The 26,723-nt window shown below is 39.6% G+C and overlaps 1 protein-coding gene across 9 annotated transcripts; it reads right to left on the minus strand.

The window, feature by feature from the left end:
- Positions 1-3,006: 3,006 nt before the first annotated feature.
- Positions 3,007-26,468, minus strand: LOC109484696 (DENN domain-containing protein 1B-like). Of its 9 annotated transcripts, none has more exons than XM_019788037.1 (27): positions 26,310-26,467; positions 24,555-24,619; positions 20,124-20,167; positions 19,876-19,928; positions 19,565-19,681; positions 18,761-18,830; positions 16,423-16,455; positions 15,076-15,171; positions 14,636-14,689; positions 14,121-14,182; positions 13,862-13,910; positions 13,537-13,586; positions 13,290-13,340; positions 12,961-13,006; positions 12,557-12,661; positions 12,302-12,427; positions 11,915-12,016; positions 11,651-11,741; positions 11,389-11,468; positions 11,056-11,088; positions 10,704-10,772; positions 10,319-10,459; positions 9,813-9,922; positions 9,104-9,172; positions 7,865-7,966; positions 6,292-6,382; positions 3,008-6,131 (listed from the first exon to the last, which is right to left on the minus strand). In XM_019788037.1, the coding sequence occupies exons 1-27, from the start codon at positions 26,324-26,326 to the stop codon at positions 5,208-5,210; spliced, it is 2,850 nt and encodes a 949-aa protein (XP_019643596.1). In that variant the 5' UTR covers positions 26,327-26,467; the 3' UTR covers positions 3,008-5,207. The 9 variants fall into 9 exon arrangements, with proteins under 9 accessions (XP_019643601.1, XP_019643596.1, XP_019643598.1 ...); XM_019788035.1 differs by lacking the exon at positions 16,423-16,455 and adding an exon at positions 17,105-17,137 and having other exon boundaries at positions 3,009-6,131; XM_019788039.1 differs by lacking the exons at positions 11,056-11,088; positions 16,423-16,455 and adding an exon at positions 17,105-17,137 and having other exon boundaries at positions 26,310-26,468.
- Between the last annotated feature and the right edge of the window lie 255 nt (positions 26,469-26,723).

Here is a 26,723-nt window from a genome sequence, read left to right on the forward strand (position 1 = left end):
ACGTAGATTTCATAATAGAAAAGTAACTTTTTTTTGCAAAACTTTTTTTTATTCGCACGCGCGCATCAGTTTTGGGGCTCCCGGAGGATGTCATCCATATAATCAAATCAACATGGCCTTACTTTTAAACATGTTAGATCAATGACACAAGAGTCTAGTAGAGAGTCTATAGATAGAAAGTTAGTTGCTGGTGATTTAGTCGACAGTTTTTAATAATCGTTAGTTAACATCAACCACAGTTTATTGTATGTTAGATGTAAAAAGTTAACGGTTACATACAATGTATTTTCACAGTAATCAGGTTGAAACTATGGATGACACCATGAATAGGACTGACGACTCTGTTCGCCAGTCCTTCCCACCAGACTACCCGATTAGCCCCTCTCCCGAGCCGGTCTGTGGCATTTGTCAGGGCGAGTTCTGGAACCCCCGAGGCCTGAGATGTTTCCACACGTTCTGCCAAGACTGCCTGCAGCAGCATGCCCACATCAGCGGCCGTCCTGCCCGTATAACCTGTCCCACTTGCCAGGACATCGACGTGCTTCCTCCAGATGGGATTGACGGTTTGCCATTCAACTTCTACCTGAATAAGATAAGAAAAGCCAAACAACTGGCGGCTTGTAATGCTAGCTGCTACAAAGCAGAAATGAAGACTGGACATAGCGATAGCGACACCCACTGCAGCAAGTTAGAATGCCAGAAAACCTCCCCAACAGATATCAGGGATTTGGAAAGTCTTCTACAGAGTTGCAGGGCAAAGCTGAAAGAAAGAGGCCTAATGATGAAGGAACTGAACCAGCAAGGCATAGAGATGAAACACAACATGCTGAATATAAAGCAACAAGTGCACGATATCGTACAACAGATTATCTCAGACCTACAGCACAGAGAACTAATGCTGATGAAGGATCTCGAGAGCAGATATAGCAGGAATATCTCTGCATTATCAAAAGCAAAAGCGTCAGTAGACAGAACTGGTGACTTGCTGCAAGAAGCCTGTGACAGTGCAGAGAAGTTGATTCATGTTCGCAGTCCCAGTGCCAATATGATACATTCTACACAGATGGAATTGTCCAAATTACTGGTGGAATTGTCACGACCCTTCAGCTTAAAGAAATTCCACTTCCTTCCCATCACTCAGAATGTAGCGCTTAAGGGACTTGGCAGTATTGTTTGCAGCCCGATAACAATTTTCAATTCTCCAGAGTTGAAAATTGTTCACGGTGATGGCAGCTTCTTCATTGATGACAGACTTAACACCACAGTCAAGAAGTCTCAGTCAACAGTGTGTGGGGGTGACAACATCAGCAACAATTCTGAGGCGTCAGTAACCAGAGTAGACAATCCAGTTGTTGAGTCAACCCACACATCTGGGAAAGAAGAGAAGAAAACACGACAGCAGAAGAGTAAGATATCTGATGAGACCATTACCCTTAAGGCATCTGAGAAGACCATTGCCCTTAAGAAACCCGATAAGGCCATTCCCCTAAAGACATCTCATGAGACCCGTAAGACATCTGGTGAGACTATAAGCCATAAGAAATCTGATGGGACCAAGGCCCAAGATAGAAGCAATCATTCAGCAACAAAAGCTATTTCAAGGGAATTTGAAACTGTCCCCTTGAAAGCTAGTACAGATCATCCAGTGAGAGATGACATAAAGATTCCCAGACATGTGCATGCAAGCAAGAACACAAGTTCTAAGGACATCACCAAAAGGAGAAGAGACGGTTCTTTGACAGAAGCCATCCCAAGCGAAACCACTTCCCTGAAAGCTGCTTGGACAGGACGTCATCGGACTGATGGCAGCAAAATTCCAAGACCTGTACCTGCACACAACTTCAATAAGAAGAAACAAGTGAATGAGAAAAGCTCTTCCATTGCAGACTCCCCTGTCTCTCATAGTGACATTAGCCTTACACTTAATACTACCAGCACTCCAACAGAAAAGCAGCCCAAGTACACGGGAAAGAAGAACAAACAAATTGACCTTGGGTTAAACTACCCAAAACCAGCTCCACAATACAACAGTCCTTCAATGCCAACAACCAAATTAACATCAGCAAATCCTGGCAAGAAAGATGACTGCAAAGCTAACAGTGTCAGTTCAAACCATCAGAAAGCAGTTACACAGAACAACCACAGTCCTTCCAAACCGGCAGCAAGCTCAGTATTGGCAGATAAGGAGCAAAAAGGCAACAGCAAAAAGAAACCATTGATACAAAAGGGAAGTGAAATTTCCCAGCCAAATGGTGAGTTGTCAAAAGCCACTTGTAGGACTTACACCAAGTCCAGGGGCAAGGCAAAGGTGAAAGTGACATTCTCGAAGTCCATTACTGCAATACCTACTGAGAAGAGTGGGGACCATGAAAGTAAGAAGGATAGCAAAACTGTATCTTCTCAGCAAAACAGACGCACGTCACTCTTCGAATGCCTTTCGAAAAAAGACAAGAAACGTGAAGAAAAAAGTAAAAAGGCTAGGTTTTCTGCCCTGGCGAAATGCAACCGGCGACACAAGACAGAGGGAAAGACTAAGATACAAGTGCAGGAAAGTCCGTATGAAACAGCATATCCCACTGTTCGTTCTTCTAACATTCCACTATCAAAGGCTGGACAAACCCAGCATCCAGATGGCAAGCAGCAGACCAACAAAACACAGAAGCACCAAAGTCTTTCCTTCAGTCAACAACACAGGGAGGTCTTTGACACATACATGTTGGGGTCTGTCCGTCCTACAAGTGGATCCAAACTTTGGCCTTGGGCAACCCGACATCAACGGAGTGCAAAGAAACGTCCTGCCAAAACAGAAAAACAGTCATGATTCTTTCGTAAATACAAGGCACATCTGAGGGTGCAAAAATATCCTCTTTCCTGAACCACCATTACCAAATGATTCAATGATAAGACGGACAATGCTTCCTTTGTACAAGGCTTGGCACAACAGATTTGTTGGCCTTCTATTTAACAGTTTGATGCGAAGTCTTATTGTCATTGTTTGAAAAAGGCATCAGTTGTACAATTCTCACAAAGAACAGCGAACTCCTGAACCACCCTTTAATGTGTTAAGATGAACACTAAGCTAATTAAGAAGTTTTCAGACAAAGTCACAAAAACACAAACATCTAATTTATTCTTTTTGACCTTTTTATTAACCTAATAGCGATTCTGCATGTTTTGACAGCATGTATAGGCACAAATACGAATTCTGACCACACAGAGACAGCTTTAAAACTTCACACAGTAGGAAAGTATTCCACTCAGGTGATCACATCTTGTTGACCAGATAAAAGGTTCATGGCTCATGTCAGGGATGGTGCAACAACAAAAATTTACAAAATTTTACAAGAGCCTTGAACGGCTTAAAGTAGCGATGCAATTTTGACATCTTTGTACAATGTAGCATGTGCATGCAATGTAGTACTCTAGCATGGAAGAATGTACCTGGTAAAATAAGAAAATCAAGTGGCTTCAATTCTGGCACACTGTAAAATGACATCCATCTAGATACATTGCAACTGAAGAGCTTACATAGATTATTGCAACTACAACTAATCATATAATTAGATGTACAAAGTCATGTATTCATTAAGGGTATGATGATGTGTATATACATAATTCAATATTCATATCACAGTTGAGTGGCTATATTCAAACTAGCTATTATCTTATGTCAAATTAAAGATTTGTAGTTCTATTCTGTACATGGAAAACGTTTCAACACTGGAATTCGTAACTTTAGAACACTAAGGACTCGTCAAGCCATATCTTGTAAATCAGCATGAAGATATAATGTGTATTGCACTTGCTCTTTCATCTTCATTTTAAACTATGATGTAAGAAGGGCATCTTCCACAATATTCCAACAATAGCTATCTTCTCAAGTACCAGAAGGTTGTTACATTCTGTTCTTCACACCAAAGGTCAAGGGTTATATCAGGACTTTTTCTGGTCACATGATCATGCCTCACCCATATTTGGCAATCCTTCACATGCCTTTAGACATGGAACTGTCATCACTATGCCATTGCCATTATTTCACATATTTTTAAACATACTCTCTTGACAAAGTTTCATCACTTCACTCCTTAGATTGATAAATGAGCTACCTCCATTCCTCCAATCAAGACAGCAATATGCACTTTCCCCACACACAAGGCCAAACCAGAGAAACAAACAGAATGTCAATGTGTTGTAAGTTGGAATCAGACAATTTTTTCGTGAACATTACACCTGGCTAAAGAGCAGCATCTAGTTCATGTTTACCTACAATGATAGTAGCAAAGTGTTTTGTCATCAGAAGTTACATTTTCTTTCAGCTTTAGTTCTATTGCATTTTCACGTCTGAGGACACTTCAATCTGCTACACCTCAAGTACTAGTTGGCAGTGACTGGCACTGAAGTGTAACATGTAACAAGTACTGTCAGTCTTTCAATAGTGAATGTTTGCATATTGTTAAAACCAAACCATAGAGTTGTTCCTCAACATTTCATTTCATATAAACAGACACGTTATGAAAATGTTAAAATCATTGAATTAAATGCAACTTCCATATTTCATATCTTGCAAGAAGAGTAGAGAGACTTGAGAGTTTAAAATGTTTTGTCATATACATGTATCTACACGTAGAAGGCTTATTAAAAGTGTGACAATGCTATGAAATGAGAATGTTTCATGAGACTTGTGGCAGTTTTGGCTGGTCTAGGCTTAATACAGCTTTGCCGATAAAAAAACCAGAGTGACGGCCATTTACAGTATGGATGTCACAGTGACAACAGATCACTGAAAATAGATACCACAACAGATCACCAAACAGCACAATTACCTAAATGCCAGTTCATCAATACTGATATAACTATTGACATAGACCAAATTTACAGCAATGATACATGTACATAAACAGAAGTACAAAATGGTTTTATTCAAGACAAAGATTGTTCCTCCTCCAGCTTTAGGGGACAAGAAAACTGACATAAGCAGAGGCTATGACATATCTGAATCTTACATGTACAATGTGTATATCATACATACATGTATCTACCACACTGGTTTTACCTAAGGCTTTGGAGTCTTGTGTAGATATTAACAAGGCCAAAATGGGGGTACAATCCAGAGTAAGTACACTGAATGTACTACTAGTACTACTGTACACATGTACATCTATCTCAGCTTTCTGCTATTATGTGCAGTTGTGTGATGGAAGCAGAAGCTACTCAAACGTTTCCCACATCTTCTTGACCTGCTGGACTTGGGAACCGGCACTTTTCTTTGCAACGTCCGCGCGTGTGGAGGACACCAGGTCCGCGAAGGGGTCCTGTTTCTCCCCTGGCCTGATGGGATCCAGGACTTTGACAGGGTTCAGAACCTGACTTTGACTCTGACCTTGCGTCCATGTTGGAACATGGTTCCACGAGGAAGCCTGACTACCTACTGAGCTGCTCGCCTGGGCCTGACAAGACCCCTGTGGCATGGGAAAACTACTGCCAGATGATGCTGGGTTCTGATATCCACTGGGTGGCAGGGTTGGAGCCTGGTGCATAAAGCTTTGTGTGTAGTAGGTGTCCAGTCCATATTCCTTCAACAAAGTGTTTGTTGCACTTTTCTCTGGGTCAGCTTGTGGCTGTGTGCCCACCGTGAAGGTTACAGCTGGCTTGGAGGCATTTGCATCTGAGTATGGGTCAAAGTTTATCAGGGATTGTCCCTCGGAATTAGACAGTTTCTGCTGCTGCATCATGGCAGGAGGAGGCGGTCTAGGGGGCCTTGCCCTCACCCCTCCCTCTGGAACAGAGACAGTAGACTTGACGGAGGAGTCACTACTGGTGTCCGACTGGGCGACGCCCAGGTTGTTCGACTCCTGCCACATCTCTGTCACGAGCATGTCCGTGGACTTTCTCAGCTGCTGGGTGCTCATGCCGGACGGCACGGATACAGACTTGTGCATGCTGGGAGGGTTGGGGGGCCTGGCAGGGCGGCGAGACTCCCCGGGTGTGTTGGGGGAACTGGTGCTCTTGGCGCCGGAGGATTCGGGAAGGGACAGAGCTGGAGCGCTTGATTCTTTCTTCTTGATTTTAGGAATGGCGATGGGTGGCCTCGTCTTCGGGACTGCAGGGATTCCATAGGGGTTGGCATCAACCTGTTGGACAATGGACAGTAATGAGACAACGAAGCAAGGATTATAATAAAACAAACTTACTCTTTCTGCTTTTTTTTTGGTTGTAGCATTTAGAGGAAAAAGACCTCCAAAACTTTAGCAATATAGAAATGAAAGCAAGGCTGAAGAGAAGAATACAAACCTCATTTGCTGGTTCCTCTGACACAGGAGTTGTTTCCTCACTGCTGCTTTCCTTGGTCAGGCGCATGGAGGCAAACACATCCTCCAAGTCCCTGCAAAACACAGCAGCAAGCTTTAGAACCTGCTTGCACCATCAGATAATCTAAAACACCAACGTTTGCTCCAAGAACAGCACATGTCAGACACTTGAGAACATATCCATCATTACTGTGTTGCTAGGATCTGAAGACTGGGGATTGGGGCCCATAATTTTGCAAAACCTGTGCAGTTATTAGAGCAAGTATGGTGCTTTCAGACTCATCAGTGCAGGTCGACCCTGAAATCAACCTGCACACCACAAGTTTGGCTGCTGTAACACACTCCAGCTTACTACAAGGAAAGACATTTTACTACAGCACACCATAAGAAGTCAATGAGTACATGTACATCAGCATCCAAACACATGACATCACCAAACCTTCAACGTGCAGCACACAATTCACACACAGCATGGCAAACCAAACTGCAAGTCGCAACCAAAGGTGAATTAGTACACAAAGAAATGTTACTGAAAGTGTACATGTACAAATGTAGTCAATGCAGGGAAGCCACAAGGTTCACTGGCTATCCACCCAGATCTCAGTACAGTAAAAATAAGTTTTATGAGCCCTTTTGTGATATCTATTTCTGCTGTTAATCGTGTAAGAATGGGTTTATGTTTTTGATCCAAAACCCAGGTGGAGAAACCTTAGTGACATCCTGAGTTAAAAGTGACTGGCAATGTCAGGATGAAGAAACTGCTGCAACTAAAGGAAGACTACAATGCATGTAGGTAATGATTAATAAGTAGGCTAAATCAAAAGGTTGAATTAAGAAAAACACTGTTCTGCTTCCTCCATCACCAAATCCCACCAGGAAACAGTAGTGGGGCCATGCTGGGGTGCCACACAGGTAGGAGATGATGAGGACGATGTCAGTGTGATGTTACAGACAGTACAAGAACACCAAGGGTCGCTGTCAGGGGCCCCTTTGCTTCTGCACAAAGCTGGTGATTGTGGTTGGTTATCTCTGTAAATTCTGGCTGCAATTTCATGCATTCAAATGCCATCATCACCATCTATCAGATTTTTCAGTGATTGTCTGAGGCATTCCTAATTTGCCAGGCTTTTCTAACAACAGAAAAGATCTGCAATGTTTATATCATTGCTTGATTGTGAAAGTTATGTTAAAGCATACTGAAAAGCCATAGTTTGATTCATGAATGGGTTTGAAAGTGTTCCAAGCATTTCATAGTGCGCAGCCCCCCCAAACGTTTGGTCAATATTTTCAGTTTGAAAACTTTGAATTTGCTCATGAGAATTTGAAATTTCCAACATATACATTTTTGATATCATTTTGTGAAGTTTTTCCCTTACATTAAAGCCAACATTTTCAGTTTGAATCTTCACATTTACAAAAGCAGCTCATCATGAGAATTTGAAATTTCCAGCATATACATCTTCGATACCATTCTGTGCAAGGAGAAAAAGTTTCTCCTATGAAGCCCTGCAAGCAAAGCGCCCAATCACCAGCCTTCTGTGGGTATGCTACCATACCTCATGAAGTCAAGGTTCAGAGCCTGGAAGCCAGGGCTACTGGACATACTGGTCCTGTCTGTGGAAGGGTCGTCCAAGTCCAGCAGGTCATAATGCCGGGGTCTAGAGACAGGGAGACAGCGCAGCCTTCTGTTAGCACTGCTGCTAAAACATAGGGGCTCTGTGCAGAGAGCCTGGCTGTACACATGTATAACACATAATCTGACACTACTTTTAGTAAAACCAAAAAGAAATGCTACAAGACTAGCATATCATCATAAGATAATTCTATAGCAGCACACTAAAAATGTACATGCAATTGCTTGGACATAGCTTAGTTTTAACTGCAGACTATACTACATGACCAAGCAAAGAAGCATACACATGTACTATGGCTTGCATATAATTGCTTGCATATAATTGCTACTGTAATCTCAAAAAAATAAAATATACATAAAAGCTGCATTAGCTGTAAACCACACAAATCAGTTAAAGCTTCAAAGCAATTGGCAATGTGGCATTAAGTTAAATACGTCAATGGCAATGCAAGCTTGTTACTCAGCAAAAGCAAATCTGCAATAGAGTGTTATGGCTTAGTATTTCAGAGCTGTTAAAAGCAGCATGTATGTTAATGTTAATGTTAGAGACAAAGGTTAGTTCACAAGGCATAACAAGCACATGCAAAATAAATCATGCTCAGAATAATGAGAAAAAAAACATGACACAACATCTACATTCAAATCAATCATAATTGCAGAAGGGCTGCCGGTAAATCAGAAAGGTTTTAAGATTCCAGTGGCAAAAGTCATATGTTAGATTAAGTTCCTAAAAGATTCTATAGTACCAGTAAAGAATGGTCACTTTGAAATTGGAAACACACAGGAAATTTGGCAAGTACAAAAATCAAGGTATGCTCTATAAACATGTAAAATATATTATGTAATCAGCAGCGATAAAAGGCATACAGATATGCCAAATTCCTTGTGTCTTTCCAATTTCAAAATGACCAGTTTAACTAGTAAGAACAAGTCCGAAGTCCCTCCACCACAGATGTAAGTCAAGTGAAGTTACAGCAAAGCTGCAGATTGAGTGAAGTTGAAGTTAAAACCTTTTAACAAGGAAGTGGATGGAAAAGTATGCAGTTAACTCTGACAAAGCAGTTAAAGTCATTAGAATGTGATGGGGGAAAGCCACATAATAATATATATGCTAAACAGTAGGCTGCCGCTGTTGCTATACTGTTGATAAGCGCAGTCTTACAATTGACCGTTGTCGTCCAAGTCTCCGTCCAATGTACCGTCTTGATCTAATTGCTCTATGCCGCTGTCCCTAAAATGTGACAAAGGCTGCCTTTAGACGGGTTACTTATCTATAGCCTTCTGCATATCAGCAGTTTTAGAATTTCTTATGTTTTGTATTGAAAGTTTGACAAAAAATAACAGTTGTGCAAAATGTGTCGCAGGTAAAAACTGATCAATGTGTATTTAGACCAGTGTACTACAGTAAAAAGATATGAGATTCTTTCATCAACTATTATTTTGGTCAAAGCACATCTCTCTCAACAAATAGGGAACTGAACTGTTACATAGAAACCTGTTTGATAATTTAAAAATGTACAAAAATCTTTCGAAATCCTTTTGCAAAAAATGCACTGGAGACTTGGAATGGAACTTTGTACCAGAACATGTGAACTACACGCTGGGTTTGTCCGTCAGTTATAACTGCACATAAGCAGCCTAAACACTATGAAGACCATGTACCAGCAGCTTTAGTCCCAGAGAATAGCTGCAAAACCACATTAGAAGTTAGACATTATCAGAAATCCACAGAAGAATCAAAACAGATCCACACAGAAAAGGGATACAAACGCACAATGTTCAGTTAACAATATGTACAACTGATTAAAGTGTAGTCAGTCAGTCACATTTAATTTTACTGTACATCATGAAACTTCAACATGTCCACGTACCTCTCCCTGGTTGATAAAGTAGTTCGCGGCCTGACTAGCTCTTGTGTTGGCTTGATGGCCATGGACTGACGTAGGTGATATGGTGTAGGTTTGGGAGGGACATCTCTCGGCTGAAAACACAGATCAGCAATGTCACATGATGATGTTAACACACAATGGGCTTACTACTTCCACTACACAATCTCATTGTTTTGCCTCTTGTGTTTTGGAGATGGTAAATTGAATGTTGACAGGAACAAGATCTAGCAAAACAAAATAACTAACTTATCAACAGAATGAACAACAAAGGTTATAAAAAGATTGATTTTCTTTCATTCATTTTTGCAGTTAGAAAAATTGAGACATGGCAAACACAGCTTTTCATGGAATACTGGAGGTCTTTATAGAAATGTTTCAAAATCATCGTCAACGTACAGCAACTGCACACATTATGATTACAATCACTACTGCTACGATGGACATCAATACAGATTATATATATATGAAGGCATGGCAGTCACCCCTACCCTGACATGGTGTGAGATGGGTCTTCTCCTCTCGTCCTCAGGTGAGTCAGGTGCACTTCTCCGTCCGTCTGCTCGGTTAGGGATGATGAGGCCAGGCTGGGACCCACGGTGCTTACGGGCATCAAATATGTCCTCACTCTCCTGGAGTCAGAATATGGATATCATCAGACATGTCTTGACATGTAGTACAAAAATCTTTCATCCTCAAGTATTCAGGGATGTACAGTAACTGATCTTCACTTCTTTTGTTGCATACACATTTCTCCAAATCAAACCTACATGGTCCATTTATCCACGTTGATCAGAAAGTATACAAAGTCAAGTTTTGCTGTTTGAATTTTTGCTCACAAAAGCATAGCTGACGTTGGGTCACGAGTGCACTAACCTTTGACTGCTTGAATTTACTCTTCACATTCTTGGCCTGTTCCCGAGCAAGTTTTGCCACATCCTTTCCCTGTGGTGACAGGAGTATTAGGACATGATAACCATGACATGTAATGTAACCATCTATAATGTTAGTATAACACAAATTAGCACACTTCATTCCTTTCATACAATGCATATCCCAGGTAAAATTAAACAACAGGTGGTTGGAACAAACTAGATTACTTGCATTGTCAGCATGATATTGTGATATGACACCATATACCTCATGCAAATGCTACAGCATTCTACAAACATTTTACACTCATCTTGTCTTAAGTTTGTACAAAGAAAATAGCAAGGGGATAACTTACAGTGCTAACCATGCTTTTGACTGCAGGTTTTGCCTATATAATGAAAACAAAGAGAAGCACTTGTCATTCTACCTTTTGCATAACTGCATACATGAACTGCAAAAAAAGCCATTCCCATAACACCTTGGTATCAATAAACTTGTCAAACAAGATACATGTGTCCATACACAAATATAGAATCATATATTTATTTGTGTCCATTCCAACTCTGAAAAAAGCACTGCATGTCACCCATTGATGCCAGCAACAGCCCTAACACATAAGAAAATGCTACATCTCATCTTAGCAGACAGCTGGGCATCTATTTTCAATGAAACCTGTATCATTGCTTACCTTTTTCCTAACCCCTTTCAAGATGTTTCCTCCTTCTTTCTTGACACTGTTCAGCCACGCTGTGTATGTTTTGATGCTGCCTGTAACAGGGTTCAACAGCTTTGTTTGTTATCGTCACATATACAACTTTCAGCAATAACTACACAAAATATTTGTAATGGGACAAATAGATTATTTACGATAAATAATCTCATGGGTACTAGGGAAAAGAAGATTTCATTTTGTCACTCCTACTGTGTAAAAGAGGTAAGAGGAGTCTCACCTTTACTGTAGTCTACAAGGTTGATCTCCTCTTCAAACACGTCACTAAATCCCTGCCCAGAGTTCAGTAGGTCCAGCCTACCATCGATGAACTGTACAGAAACGACAGCACACAACATAGCAATTATAGAAACATTTCAGTCACCAATGCACAAGTTGATTTCAAGATGGCCAAATGAAACTATCCGTACATGTAATCACAACTTTCAAGACTTGGAAGCTACACTGATTTGGCACATTCATGACCGGGATTTGCTCTACTGACCTGTTTGAAGAGTTGCCCTTGTATGACGTTGGTCAGGAACTCTTTGGAACTGTTAGATCTGGATGAGATGAACGCCTCTTCACTAAAGGTAATTTCTTCCCCCTGTTCAGACAAAAATACTTGTCATTTCCATTTGTTCTTTAATGGCATAGATCACAAAGCTGACAGAATATCACAACTACAATCTTAACTCCAATGTTTTGCCACAAACAAATCCATCTAGCTCTCTCACACTGAAATACTTAAATTTGTGAACACATGCTCACAATGTTTTGTCATACTTACACTAAGATTCTCTATGGCTGAAATTTGGCTTCTTTTACATGGCAATTCAAAGTACTGAATATCACTACAACTGAACATACTCACTATGTAGTATGTACTTACTGGTTTGAACCTGAGAGCATCCCTATATCCCCCTATGAGATGGACCATGGCTCTGAGGTAAGCCTTAGCCACCCCCTCACCCTGCATAGTGCCTGTCTTCTTCAGCTTACTCTTGAGAGAGGACATCTGTGCAAAACAGAGAAATGGAAAAATGTCATCAGGTGCACAACACAAAACTACTGTACACAAAGTAGTGGAATGATACTCCAAAATAAATGTACAGAGAATGAAATCACGATTGTATGTTTGACTCACCACATCGTGAGGCAGTGTTTGTAGGTCATCAAACGGGGTGTCCAAGGTGTTGCTGTCAGCATTGAACACAACAATATCCTCCAACCCTGCCATACTCTGCACTTTCTGCAAATTCGAAACATAAATGTCAGGCATATGATCAATTAATGAATTATCAACCATCCGTATGCCTACAAACCATACCTATTTGTCTCATTTGTAAGCAACAAGTCAGTTTGTCATTATTGCTTGGCTCTCTGTACGTTTCTAACTGTGAATAAGGACTGACACAAGTCTACATTGTATACAGCAACATTAGGTTTCTGTAGTATCAAGGGAAAGGAAAAGTGTCATTAAAATATACCACAAACTGATGATACATGTATAACCTTTATGTGCACATCTATGAAGCTATGATATCATACCTCCATTAGAGAAGAGTGGACACCAATCAGGAATGGCATGGGTGCACTGGGGAGGAACAGAGATGTGAGCATAAGGACAGCTTTACTAGACAAGGTATATTTAAAAGATCAAAACAAAAAGAAAACATTTCACATTTTACCTGAAGGAACAGTACATCTGTGCAATAGTGACAGAAGACTTTAGGTTTTCAGTAATGTTTGACTAGTTCAGTTACATGACTACAACTTCACAAAAACCAGGGTACAAAGGTCTACAGAAAGTTGAAGAGTCCATTAACCTGTGATAGGATATTTCTAACTGGTCAGGGTTACCGGTACAACAGACTCACCAGCAGTAGTCCAGCAGATGTGGTGGGATGACTGGGATATACACATGTTGCCTGTAGAGATCAGACAAATGTGAGATGGTTTTACTACTGAAGGAATAAACCAGAAAGTACAGAGAAATAATACACGTATGTACAATAAACATTAAAGTTTAGCGTACTTCCCCTGCACAAAAAGTTTTCAAACTCCCACAGTTCTACAGATAATTTCCAATTGATTAGATACCCAATGCCTGAGCATGAACCTTACCAGTAGAGGGGATAGAGTAATGATGCAGCCCCATGGACAATTGCAGTCAGCTGTGGAGAGAAGAAACATTGCAGATTACATGTATATCACACAAATGTGTGGGACCAGAGAATTTTAATATTAATCTGGCGAATACATCTTGATGAGATGACCAATGATGTGAAAATGAATATTTTTATATGAATATCTTTCTATCCAAATGACATTAGCTACATTTACATATCATGCATGACCATGTATACAGGTACAATGTATTTCATTATGTCACAATTTATAGTACTTATGTGCTACAATATCTTTTAATTTTGCCAGCAAGTGTACTTACCGTGCTCAGCTTGCTGGATGTGATGAGTATTCTTCTCTCATACAACATACTGTAAAGTAACAAAAGTTTTCATTCAATCATCAGGAACTGCAAATTACTTTTCTGTTCAAAATTAGTTGTTCACTGCAACTGCAAGCATCAAATTACATGTAGTTGACCTTTATGGGCCAGCTTTTAATATTAATAGCCAAAAAACCCCACAAATGTATGTATACAAGAAATGTATTGTTGTCTGTATTTATACCATTATTAGTCCTACCTTGAGAAGATATGGAGCATATTTATAGGCTCCACAGCAACATAGTACTCTGTCAGATTTCTCTGCAATGAAGGAAAAATATATTGTCTGGTCATTGAACACTTTAACACATACACACATCTGGTGTAATTCTGAAATCCCCCCAAAATTGAAGTCAAAGACATGAGAAAGGACACGAAAATGTTATCTGTCCCTAGGTCTTTAATTTCTAGTATAATCTGAATACCATACATTCAGCACCAAGGACAGCACCTACCTGCCTACATTTTAACCTGTTGTGGTACTGATCATGACTGGTGTGAAAATGATGCTGAAGATTGTGTAAAAATGGGCTTGGATTTTCTCGTTGAGACTACGGAGACTGACATTGGTAATACTTTTGTCAGTAATTAAGATTATCATTAATTGACCTACCTACAGGTTATCATAATTACTTATTGGTCTGGTAGAAATATTAAAAGATGTACTTTGATCCCTTAGGATGAAGGAACAATTCTGTAAAACCACAGTCTTACATTTTCTGGTATGGAAGGAAGACAACTTGGGTCAGGACATGTGAAGGAGAAGTCCTGCAGGGTGGAGAGATGAGATGTGGTAAGATGGTGTCACTATTCCTACATACTACAATGTACATGTACATGTTCCGATAAGCTCCACATTCCACGCATACATATAGGGCATGAACAATGCTAGTGTTACCCAAGGTTGACATAAAACATGCACATAATTTTTCTTTTTTTTTCTTTACTAATACAGTGTATATGAAGGAACAGCAATGGAAGATGTCTGAAAATAATTCTTCAATCAAGCAATTTTGAAGCAAACTGTTGTTGCTGGTCATGCTTAGCAGAACACAAATCTAGTTTTGTACAGTCAGAATTGCTGTCTAGTGTAAAGGGGGCCTGAGAGACTGTGTGGTGACACTAGCAGCCGACAAAAGAAGAAGAAGACATACCAATCCAGGCTGTTTAGGGTGTATGTTGACCACTGAGTCTGGATCAGGAACCCTGTGTGTGTAGACGGCCTCCAGGATAGAGGAGATGTCTTGTTCCTGGGGCCAACAGAGACAGGCATTGTATGCCAACTGGCCAAACTACATAATAAAACCTGCATACTGCATGCCTCTACTACATAGTACCCACATAAACACAAGCACATCACATGTAGTACAAAACAGAGATGGACAAAGTGCACATCAACTCCTTGTATACATGTACTCTTTTACATAGTTACAATGTAGTTGTGTCAGCATGCTGGCTGGATTTTGGGGTATATAATCTCAACAGATTTCTTGATTTTCAAGGTACTGGCCAATCAGCACCAAGGACAGATATCAGATGGGACCTTGCTTGATAACAGTGTATCACAACTATAGTGCATAAGTTATTCCTAGAAACACACTTCATCTTCAACATTAATTTGTGACCAATTATTATCACCGAATCTCACACATTCAGCTGTCTTACAAGACATCTTTATATTAGAGAGATGCCTACAACAAAACTTCAAGTAGTGAAAATACATTGATAAAAGAATAAAATGAACATGACAACATCTAACAATGGTATTATAAGTCCCTTGTCAACTAGTTTCTCTACACAAGACAACAAGCAACCTGCTCTAGACAGACATGCCATTTCTTTCCACTCACAGAAGTGCTGTCAAAGTCACACACATGAAACCAAGATTACTCTTTGTTAGGTACATTTTTCATCATGTCAGACATGCACTAAGGGTGTGTGCAAGTGCTTCATCTCTTCCATAACATTTCAAGAACCCTGGTCATACAATTCCTGTTTCATTCACAACGTCATGCAATAGACACATGTACATTTGTACACTATGGTGTGGTGAACATCTCTGGAGGACAGGACAGTGTAGTCAAAAGTAACATGCAAGGTAGAACATTTTTGAGACTTGACTTTTCATGAAATAAGAAAATGACGGGTTCAGAATTAAATTTGATGGAGGTTGGGAAGCCAATCCTTAAGTGAGGTTTAGGGTTAAAATATTTAACCGTTAAATACTACAAATTGGGCTGTACTATTTTTGTGCAAGGGCAAAGAGGGTTTAAGTTGCAAGGGCTAAAAAGAAAAGCACATGCAGGGTTTAGACGTACTGTAACCAACTTTTGCCATATTCAATGGCACAGATCATATCACTACCTTTAGAAAGGCTTGGATGTTGGGTTACAAAGGTAAGAATTAAAGAGAGATACAGTGTGCTAGCGAGTGCAGTATGATTTTATTATGTCAGACGCCGCATGCATTAGTACTAGGGATGCGTAGCGAGGGTTACTCACCAGTGAGACAGCATAAGCAACATCATCAGACCTCTGAAGTACAGTACCACACACAGGTCATGGATAGACAGAGGGGAGAGCAGTCAACAACGTTGTACTAACGGTCATAGCAGGACCCAGAGTAATACACACCTCATTAGTGCAATCACATCAAATTTCTGAAGGAAAACGTATGATGCTTCCCTGTTAGAAGGTTGATCAATTTATGTAGAATTTCTTGTAGGAGTGGAATTAATACTTTTTTAGACAATTAGAGCCAAGGTCTGTAGTGTACAAAGGAGTGAACAAAATGATTGAAGATTGAAGAAAAGAGTCAGGACTGAACCAAAGAAGATTTCATTTACATAAAAAAATGCAAGTGCAAGTTCCTTCTATATTTCTGTGAGAGCCCATAGAAGTACACCTTAAAGAAAAAAGTTTCCATGTCAAAATACTCTACTTATGAGCCAATAGAATTTCCAAGGATTTGTAGTAAGTTATGAGTACATTGTAAGAATTTTCAAGAATTTGTAATAAGTTATGAGTCAACAGAATTGGTAATATTTATCATTTCATTTGGTATTGAGTTCTAAATCACCAGCTACTTGATGTGAATGTAAAATGAGGGGTGAAGTACCAACTTGAGTTCCTGTAAGTGTAACTTCCTAAAACCTACTTACCTACGGTGTTAAAAAAAACTTACCAGTAAGTGTCTAACCGTAAATGTAGTCACCCCCTTTGCACACCAAGTACAGCACACACCATGTCGGAGGGAGGGGTGCCCGGAAAGTGTGACATACACACACACGAATGGACGGACGGAAGGATGGGTCGATGGTGAGTAGACAAGAATAAAAACCAATCAGAGGGGAGAAGAGGAGCGGGTGGGCCGCAGGATTACATTTCACACTTTATTTCAATAGAATATATATTGGTGAATTTTGAACAGTTGGTTACTGAGAAATACTTTAAGAAACAAAGAATTCTTCACAATGCATTGTACTATTATCTCTGGATATACTACATAGGAAATAGTGATGCAGAAGATCAAGTTATTCAAGAACAATACAATTTTCAATACAAAATAAAATTTGATGAATGTAGAATATTCATTGTATGAGCTCCACCCTGAGCAAAATGAAAAGGAAAGCAACTAAAAGCAATGCTGGCTCTAAAAGGGATTAAAATGGTCAGTTAGAGCAATGATAAGGTTGTGTAAGACCTCCTTTCAAAAATGGGAAAAAGGAGAAGAAATGTCATGTATGACTATGAGATGAAGTAGTAGGTAGGTTAGTTTCTGAAGCTTGCATATACCAACACTTTCTGGGCTGGCTTGGATGGCAAATTTGCTATTGGATGAGATTTCTCCCACAATTTACAAGAACTATCACTGGTCTCTCTCAAATATTTCCAAACTTCAGGGGCAAAGTGTTTGAAGTCCCGTGGTTTAAGTGGGTTATATTACATGTTTAACTGTAGATATAGCATGCTGTCACTTGCTGAACTTGCTGAAAATGTGTGAAACTACAGGAGGAGGAAAGGAGCAGCTAAGCTTGGGAAATTCTTTTGAATCAGTCATCCTTTCTGTTCTGTTGAAGTGAGTCTTTAGGGAAAAAAAGTGCCTGATTTTCTTGGTGGCATTCAATAATTTTTTGGCAGGAATGACACACATAATCTTTGGACTGATTGTAAATATCTTTCTATGTATGATGAGAATGTCCCTGTCAACATTTGAAATTCTGTATGTTGAGCGTTGCAAGAACAGGTTGTTAGTAGGGCAGATTGTGCATCCACACACAGACTCAGACAACTGTCATTCACTTGTACTACATAGTGCTGGCAGGTCAGTTGACACCGTACAACCCTGGCATGACACCCGCTATGTGTTAATTGCACAGCCAACACATGTTGACTAGAGACAGTCTAATTCTACAGTCAGCTAGTGTGCCTACAGCTACCAGTATCAGTCACCGTACATGTATGTGAGCAAGTAGTGAAAATAACCTTAACCCAGCCTGCAAGTATAGACATGCTAGAATATAGAGGAAGTTTATAATATCTAAAAAAAAACTTTGACATATTGGATTATCATTACTTGTATATTATAAGATTTTGTTCTTGCTGAAAATACATCCATAGTGGTATTCTTCATACGGCATGCAATGTCACAATTCTGTATTAGCTAATTTTACGTTGCTACATATTAACATGCATGCTGTCTAATCTTTCATTTCTGTAAGTTTGCTTCAAAATTGATTCAATGGGTCACTTTAGGATATTCATCTTTTGAATGGATTTAAGTTTTTGTTTCCAATTAGTTTTCTTTCATGTTACTATTGTTAGAAACCATCCCACCAACCTGTTTTCTTAGTAGCAGCTCTCCTAAAGTGTTCAGCAGCTTGTAATATATCTCAAACCATGGTAGGTAGCTGGAGAAACAAGACATTAGAAATTCTTGTCATGGTGCAAGAAGAGACTATATGTGCGAGTACAATGTACATGGGAAAAGTTGGCATTGCTAGTTACATGTATGTATATGCTACAGTGTTTGGTGAAGATACTCCAAATTGCTAGCTAGCCTGTCATTTTGGAATAGATTATGACCGTTCTAAGTAAATTAGAAAATAGTTTGTGACTCTTCAGCATGTTGGCAAGCTTTCTTGTCAAAAGGACAAGACATACCACTATCCCTAGCTGACCTTCTTAACCCTTGTCCTGCGGGGCCCATATATATATGGGTTGCACATATAGTACCATCTATATAGTGCCCTGTATATGTGCGATTTGGGGGTGTTTCTCGTGCAACGCATCACACCGCAGCGAAACGCAACGAATGCGGAAGTAACTACGCCGCCGCAGGGCAAAAAAAAAGTCAAGGGTCTGTGACCTGATTAAGACATGAAATTATTTGAAAATATTGTGTAAAAATTGCCAGCAGGACAAGGGTTAAAATGCCATCAGGTTGGTAGAAATATAGGATAAAGGGCTTTTCTTACACAATCCAGGGATTCAATGTAAGCAAGGTAGGAAGAATCCCTGGTTGTGTATAAGAAAGTCCCTATATCCTATCTTTCTACCATCTTATGTCCCTAGATGTCTGGTGTGTTACGCCGAAGGGCTATACAGATACAGATGTCTGTATGTAAGAGCGTCTGTAGCTGACCTGAGAATGCATAGGCACGAGCGTGTTCCAGGGGAGTGGCGACAGAACCCGAAGCGCTGCTTACTGTCGATGTCTGTCAGCACGAAGGTGAAGTGTTGCCCACTGACTGGGGTAGTGCTGTGTGAAAACAACAAACTGGTTAGATAGTCTTCTTCTTTTTTTGTCGTCCTAAACTGAGGTGAAGAAAGATGCTTTTCAAGTAGCTACTTGTGCTATGCTGCTCCGCTACGGCCTGCATATTTAGCCAAGCACACTGGGTCACCCCTACTAGGAACGACTGAAATAAACAACAAAAACTAAAATATTCCTACCTGCCAATGTCAAGGGGGAAACAAAACTTGGGCATCATCTTCAAAACCCCATCCTGAAAAAAAAACACAATCTCATTAATCTTTCATAATTGTTAACACAAATTTTAAATTTCAAATAGTTTTACAAGATTCACACCCATAAATTAAGTCCAAGGATAGAAGAAGGATAAAAATCAATATGAACATCGATAGTTGATAACATTGTTAACATTTTAGGCATAGTTTTAAGGACTAGAAGAAAAACTCACCACTCCCTGGAAGTCCTTGGGATATTTCCATGCTATCTCTGGATCTGGTTGAAAAGCAAGAAACAAGAGTTTTATTACAAGTCATTTTCATACATAAAATAATATTATATACACTGTTACAGTGTTATACTTTCTTATAGTCATAATTCAGTTCTCTAAATAAACATGAAACTTATATATCCTAAAAGTAGAATATGATGCTATAACACCATCTAGAATCACATTTTCTTCCCTAATAATAATCTGCCATCTTTCATGAATAGCCTTGTCTGCTATTTTTACTTCAGATCTGACGTAGCGCATGTATCACATGATAATCATAACATGGCCGACCCTGACATTATGGTATCAGCTGAATGTGACACGAGTAAGGACAACTGCTAAACTCATTACGAAGGCAGTACATGTACAGATGTATTCCTCTTATATTCTGGAGATCAGTTAAAAGGTTTTGAACTATATATTTTTACTCTAAGCTTACATTTCCAGACAGTAAGTCATGTATTGTACGTCAATGAAGGTTAGACATCCAGGTAATGAGATACACAAGGCATTGCTACTCTGTCACTGACAAAAGTAGTAGATGCTATTTGAAACATCTTGCCAGTTTTAAAAACCTATCCAGTTGCTTGAGTAACAATTTCTTCACATACCATGACTTTATGTATAACCAAGGACATTACCGGTAACATTTGGAACCATACTTGACATCAGTCCAATCTTCATGCGTATGTGTTTTAAGATTATTTTGTTTACATGGTCTCCTTGTCTGGTGCGAGCAAATTTTGTTTACACCATCAGAGAAAACAACACCCAGCATAAGCAACAAGTGCACACTGCACCAGATATTGCCAGAGCCTGTAGATCAGTAGTTGCCTGCTGTGAAACGATGTGGTCTGATCCAGACCGTATCTCGCTGTAACAGCTGGTAGCCCAGGGGTCATGACCTGAGCTTTACACCCTGCTGCCTGTCTGGTAGAAATAACCACACCACCCACAGTGATACATAATCAGCCCTAATTATTGGCATTGCCTACCAAAACAGAGTTATGAGTCGTAAAAAAAGGGACACACACTGATGATACAGGATTGAGGGAAAGGAAGCCTAAAGTTTTCAAATGTAACCTACATTTGTATCAAGTTAACAACTGATATTAGTTTTTAAATCTACAACTTAAAAGACCAATCTATTCCTTTCGCTACACAATTTACAACAAGGTCATACTGACAATTAAAATACCCCCTGTGCATTCATCCAAATCTTGTTTCAGCCTATAAATTCACCCTCATCTTAAGTCCTTGGACTGAGTAACCTGTAATTTCACTTAATGCTTACAACTCATTATGAACTCAATGTGCCAAATCTGCAAAGAGGACCAACATATGGTAGTCCTTTTGCTTTGTTACAACTTCTTGATCTTTAAACTTGATATCTAGTTTATATTCATATACATAGTCATGTACATGACTCAACAGAAAGAAGGGCTGATATGGCATACAGAAATAAACTATGCTACACTTTATCATCATCAATAGTACAGTACATTGTAGCAATAAAGGTTCTTTTGGAGTCTTGTCAACATTACTCTTACTGCGTGACAAGGTTTAGTGAAAAAGTGGCTTCTTCCGTTTGTCTCTTGGACCTTGGCGCCAAGGTCCAGACAACTGTCAACTAGTATAACCATAATCCCTGCCAGCCATGCTATATGTGTAAACCTTAGTTACATGTACAAGCTTGGAACAATCTCTTGTGTTGGAATGAAAATAAACAAGCTTCTAGAGGATTTACCACTGTTCTTACTGTTGTCCTCTTCACTTTTTGTCTGAGAATATACTTCAAACAACTTCCTATATAGCCTCAAAAGGAAGTGTGGATGATAAATGTATGTATCAGAAGAAAAGGGGCTTGGAACACCTTACAATTTTCTGCTTCAGTCACGCATGTAGTGGAGACCAACAGATGGGAAAGATGAGAAACAGACCACAACATGCACAACATCTGTCATCCACATACATTATTGTTCTGGCAACTATGATAATAAATACATAGTTCATGTAGGAGGCATAGGAAAGAGCTGAGTATATCGTATGAAAGTGGAATGGTTTTGTTGTAACACAAACCTGCTGTACATACTTGTAGCCTTCAGGTACATGTAAGTGATGTGAGTTTTAGCATGTTACTACCACACACAACATTCCAGCTTTACCCTACTTCCTTTCTATAAATAGTATAATGATCAGAAGTTCCTTTTTGATCTTGGCAAGTCTATTTCTCACAAGTATAATGATCAGTAGTTCCTTTTTGATTTTGGCAAATCTATTTCTCACAAGTTTACCTCTGAAGCTCTACGCACTTTTGACTTTTGATAACCTGGTATTCTGACTTTGGTAGTAAAGTCCAAATTTAATAACTAATCTAAGACCTCAAGTGGACCCAAGTAAGAGTAAACAATTATTTTAAACATGATGATGAAACATTTATTGAAGCCAGGCCTTCCATAATTACTTGTTTGCAGTTTGGCACAAAAACAGGAACTTGTGACAGTGATTGGGGCTAAATGAGGGTAAATTAGTTTTTGCACACATCATTGTAAATTCAGTGGGGGTGATGTCTGGCTTACAATGATGCACTGACATGTACATGTATACACAATTGTACTAGAAATGATGAAGATGTATACCACAGTCCCTTTCTAATAAATCAAATACAGTCAAACAAGCAGCCATCTCTCCAAGCCAGCCACCTGACTACAAACAACCACAATTTTTGACCTGCCCAAGAAGGCCACCTGTCCAAGAAGACCAGTTTACCCTTTTTTTGGCCTTCTTGTGCAGGTTTGACTGAGCAGGCAGAGTCTGTCAGCAGCCCGCCCCCAGACTGGATTATCATCTGGCTGCTCTCCTAAACTAACACATCCTGCTGATGGCCTTGGAGGGAAGTAACATTCCCATGTCAGGATTTTGCCTTGAAATTTCTACTGAGTCACCAGTTCCCCTGGTCTTTCTGGAACTGGAAGTATGCTACATAAACAGTTGATGGTTTTAATGACTTTACAATCTTGTACATACAGATTCATATAAGATACACACAGCTTGTCTCGAGGTTTGAATACAAGAGATTTTAAATTGGACACTTTTGTGACAGGTCCCTGCTGCATTTACATGATGGTGGTTGGTACACTTCTTTACTGACATTAAGATACATGTATGAGGAACAACCTTCACCACAACATCTAAGGACCTTAAATTCAGCATTGTGATGGTTTCATGACTGTACATATATGCTGACAAACAAAACATCATGACACAGGATAATTGTTATGCCATGATCATGTACATGCCTATTTATGGAAAGGTGCAATGTCACCTAATTTTACATGACATCATAATAGCCTTGGTTTGATGGACCAATGGGACTTGTAAGTCAATATAGAGTAGACAGAGAGATGGGAATGATGTCATGATTGTCTGATATTCTGGTTGCACAGTAAATAAAAAAATGATGGTACATGTACAACCATATCTTCTGGAAATGAAAAACAAGAGCCTTAGACTTACTTTTCAGGATATCATAGAAAATGGATATAATAGAAATATGGGATTAAATAAGATATATTAGTATGATTAAGTTATATGTGTATCTGAAAGTTCAATTCCCAGATATAAAATCACATTCATTTATTCCAATCAATATGAGGTACTGTCTACTACGATTGCCAGGCCTTTTTGTGCAAAGACTGCCCCAGGGCAAGCTAGGTAAAGCTAGCCTGTCAGGATCAGTCAGCAGACAGGCATGCGTACAATACTTCAAGGCTTCAGCACTACAGTCAACAAGTCAGGAATGCAAAAGCTCTTGAAAATGCAGAACAAAATTCCAAAACCTGATTAGAGGTTACTTTATACTTAGATACAGCTAAGCCATGGGAGGTAATCAGATAAACCCATACCATAACACATACAGCTATGACGTAATCTAATTACTATAGAGTCCCTGAGGGAATTCCTTGGGTGAGGTTACCTCATTCAGCCAGAGATCTAGAGCTTACCTTATGAGATTGGCTGATAATTATGGTCTACGGACCTATCGTACCTCAAAAATGAAAGCAAAGCCATGATGCTGATTGTATTGTGACATTATTTAAAGTCTTCAAGCCATAATCTATATGCAGTTTATTCCGCTGGCATGAGGATCTAAAGAATGCTGTTGCATTCTTATCTTAATTCATAAATTAATTCATAAAAAATACTGTCTCCCTACTGACTAACTCCCCCCCCCCCCCATACACACACTAATCTCCAAGCAGATCTTTTGGTGGTGGTAATACAGTATCCATTTTGCCACCGAAAGATATGCTTGGAGATTAAGCCCCACACCAATACAGGTACACCATGGCCAGATGTTGATCTGTCAAATATTGGTGTAAAACCCACCTTTGTTTTTCTCACTTGGAGCTGACACTTCCACAAAGCACTCAAAAGTCCTGTCAGGGTTTTCTCTGCAGACAAAACAAGAACACGAGGTCAGGACATGTCATGTACACGGAACCTGGCAAGGACTAACTGTTTATACTAGCATGAAGCACTCTGTAGTCGAGATATGAAAATGTGCATACCATAGAAGAGACTAATATTGCTATGTGTGATGCAATGTTAAAATATATAATATCAGTACCTAGACTGTTATAAACTGTCAGAAATTGCAGACAAAAATTTGTATTTCAGAACTGGAAAGGAAAGACCACAGGACAACTTTGCAGACCTTTTGATCTATTGTTTTGAGAGATATTCTGAAGTATGCTTCAAGGCCAGACACAGGAAATGCCCTACAGGTGCTTTACAATGGGAGAGGTGAATTTTGTACCCAGTTAGGTCAAAGGTCAGTCTTGAAGGAAGTCAAGTTTCATTTCATTTACTAGAATTTATTTTACCTGCAAATACACACTCAGGGCAAAACCCTGTTTAAATATCAGTTGAGATGCACAATGATTTAGTAAATTGTAAGACCAGGCTGACTAGGCAAATTTTGTTAAAATGCTGCATAGAAATTTTTCAGTGTGTACTAGTAGTATCTATATGCCAATAATGCCTGTCCAATGCACTACTTTAGAAGAATGATACTGCGCTAAGACCGCATCATCAATATCATACGTCAGTCATTACATCTTAATCATAGAGAATTGAATAATGAAGCTGCTATTTCCTTATTGCATTCGTCCCTCGATAGGACATCCAGGGTGACCTGCCATGATACTTTTAATTAGATTTGCAAGACTGCATACAGAAATGGGTTTAATTTTAAATACCGTACTGGGACATATCATCAACCAGAAATGATATAACTTGCACAGTCATGGAAAGTGTATGATCTGAATTCTAATGCTGACTTCCCTCTAAAAGGAGCAATGCTCTCTTGCCAAGATAATGAGAGATTTGAATTGCATGTTTCCTTTTCCTTTTGTTATTCAACAATACCAGCAGTGGCAGATGGTGTTTTGGTGCCACAGCTGCAATCATACATTTGAATGAACAAATGAATGGTAGACAATACCACAACTAAATATATCTTAGTCTATCAGCTCTTGTATGCTATTCATATTAAGATAATCGGATTCCATAAAAAGTATCCAAAGTCAGATAAATTATGTTTGCAACAGAAAGACAGAATTTAAATCTATGACAGCTGTTGTGGTTCAACTTCATTCGATCTGAAGGCTTCTAGCCATCTGAAAAATTGTCTGGCAGCAAAATGCAGGGAGGTGCAACATCATGTCATTTCAAGATGATCAAAATACACGTGATTTTTATGGCGTTTATAGAACTCTGACGAAAGCTTCATGGAGCTAACCAAAATGGTTGCACATATAAAATCCCACCCACTAAAAATCCAAACAAAGCTCACTACAAGGCCCGCCCCCACACATGACGACTGACCGAGACGGCCCACAAAGACACAACGGGGCCAGATTTCCGGCTTCCTTCGTGGGGTAGAGGTCTACAAAATGCCCGTGAATGATCTGTTAGACTGTACAGTACAACTAAATTATGGTAACGATTAGCTGATGTCAGCGGCAGTGTCAACACTGTCCACCCGTGACGCCCGCAACAGGCAGCCCGCTTGTTTCCGGTCAAGACAGACGCTTATATCTCCGCTAAAATCACAAGCTTAGGCACAACGTTCTCACTCACTTCAGCCTGGACGCCATGGCGGTTGAATCGCTGCTAACAGACGGTGTGTCGTGTTGAGGAGAGCGGTAGAAGAGGGCAGAGACGAGCGGAACCCAGCGCCCGTACTTTCACCCTGCTGCCGCCATCTTGTGACTTGTCAATCCCGCGGGGCATGCTGGGATAGGCACTTAAGGTTGACCTTTAACCTCCCCCAGTCTGCTTGGTCAGGAGGGCCACAGCAAATAAATTTTATTGATCACATCCACCTCAGACTCCAAATCTAATGCGATAGGGCGAAAAAAACAAAGCGGGCCAAAGAAACAAGATTCTACATTTTCAAATTTTTATATCATAAAACTTGTTTTAACAAGTTTTATGATATAAATATAGGTATCATTTCTTGTTTAAAAACAAGAAATGATACCTATATTGTGC

The sequence above is a fragment of the Branchiostoma belcheri genome, unplaced genomic scaffold (assembly GCF_001625305.1).
Source record: "Branchiostoma belcheri isolate BF01 breed outbred unplaced genomic scaffold, Haploidv18h27 scaffold7, whole genome shotgun sequence".
Lineage (NCBI taxonomy): Eukaryota > Metazoa > Chordata > Leptocardii > Amphioxiformes > Branchiostomatidae > Branchiostoma > Branchiostoma belcheri.

Bases quoted from the DNA above. Each gene is read 5' to 3' on its own strand.
- LOC109484696 (XM_019788037.1), bottom strand. The intron at 18,831-19,564 runs GTCAGCTACAGA...TTGTTTCTCCAG, and splicing joins TCGTGCCTATGCATTCTCAG to CTACCTACCATGGTTTGAGA. The intron at 13,007-13,289 runs GTGAGTCTGTTG...GTTCCTCCCCAG, and splicing joins CATCTGCTGGACTACTGCTG to TGCACCCATGCCATTCCTGA.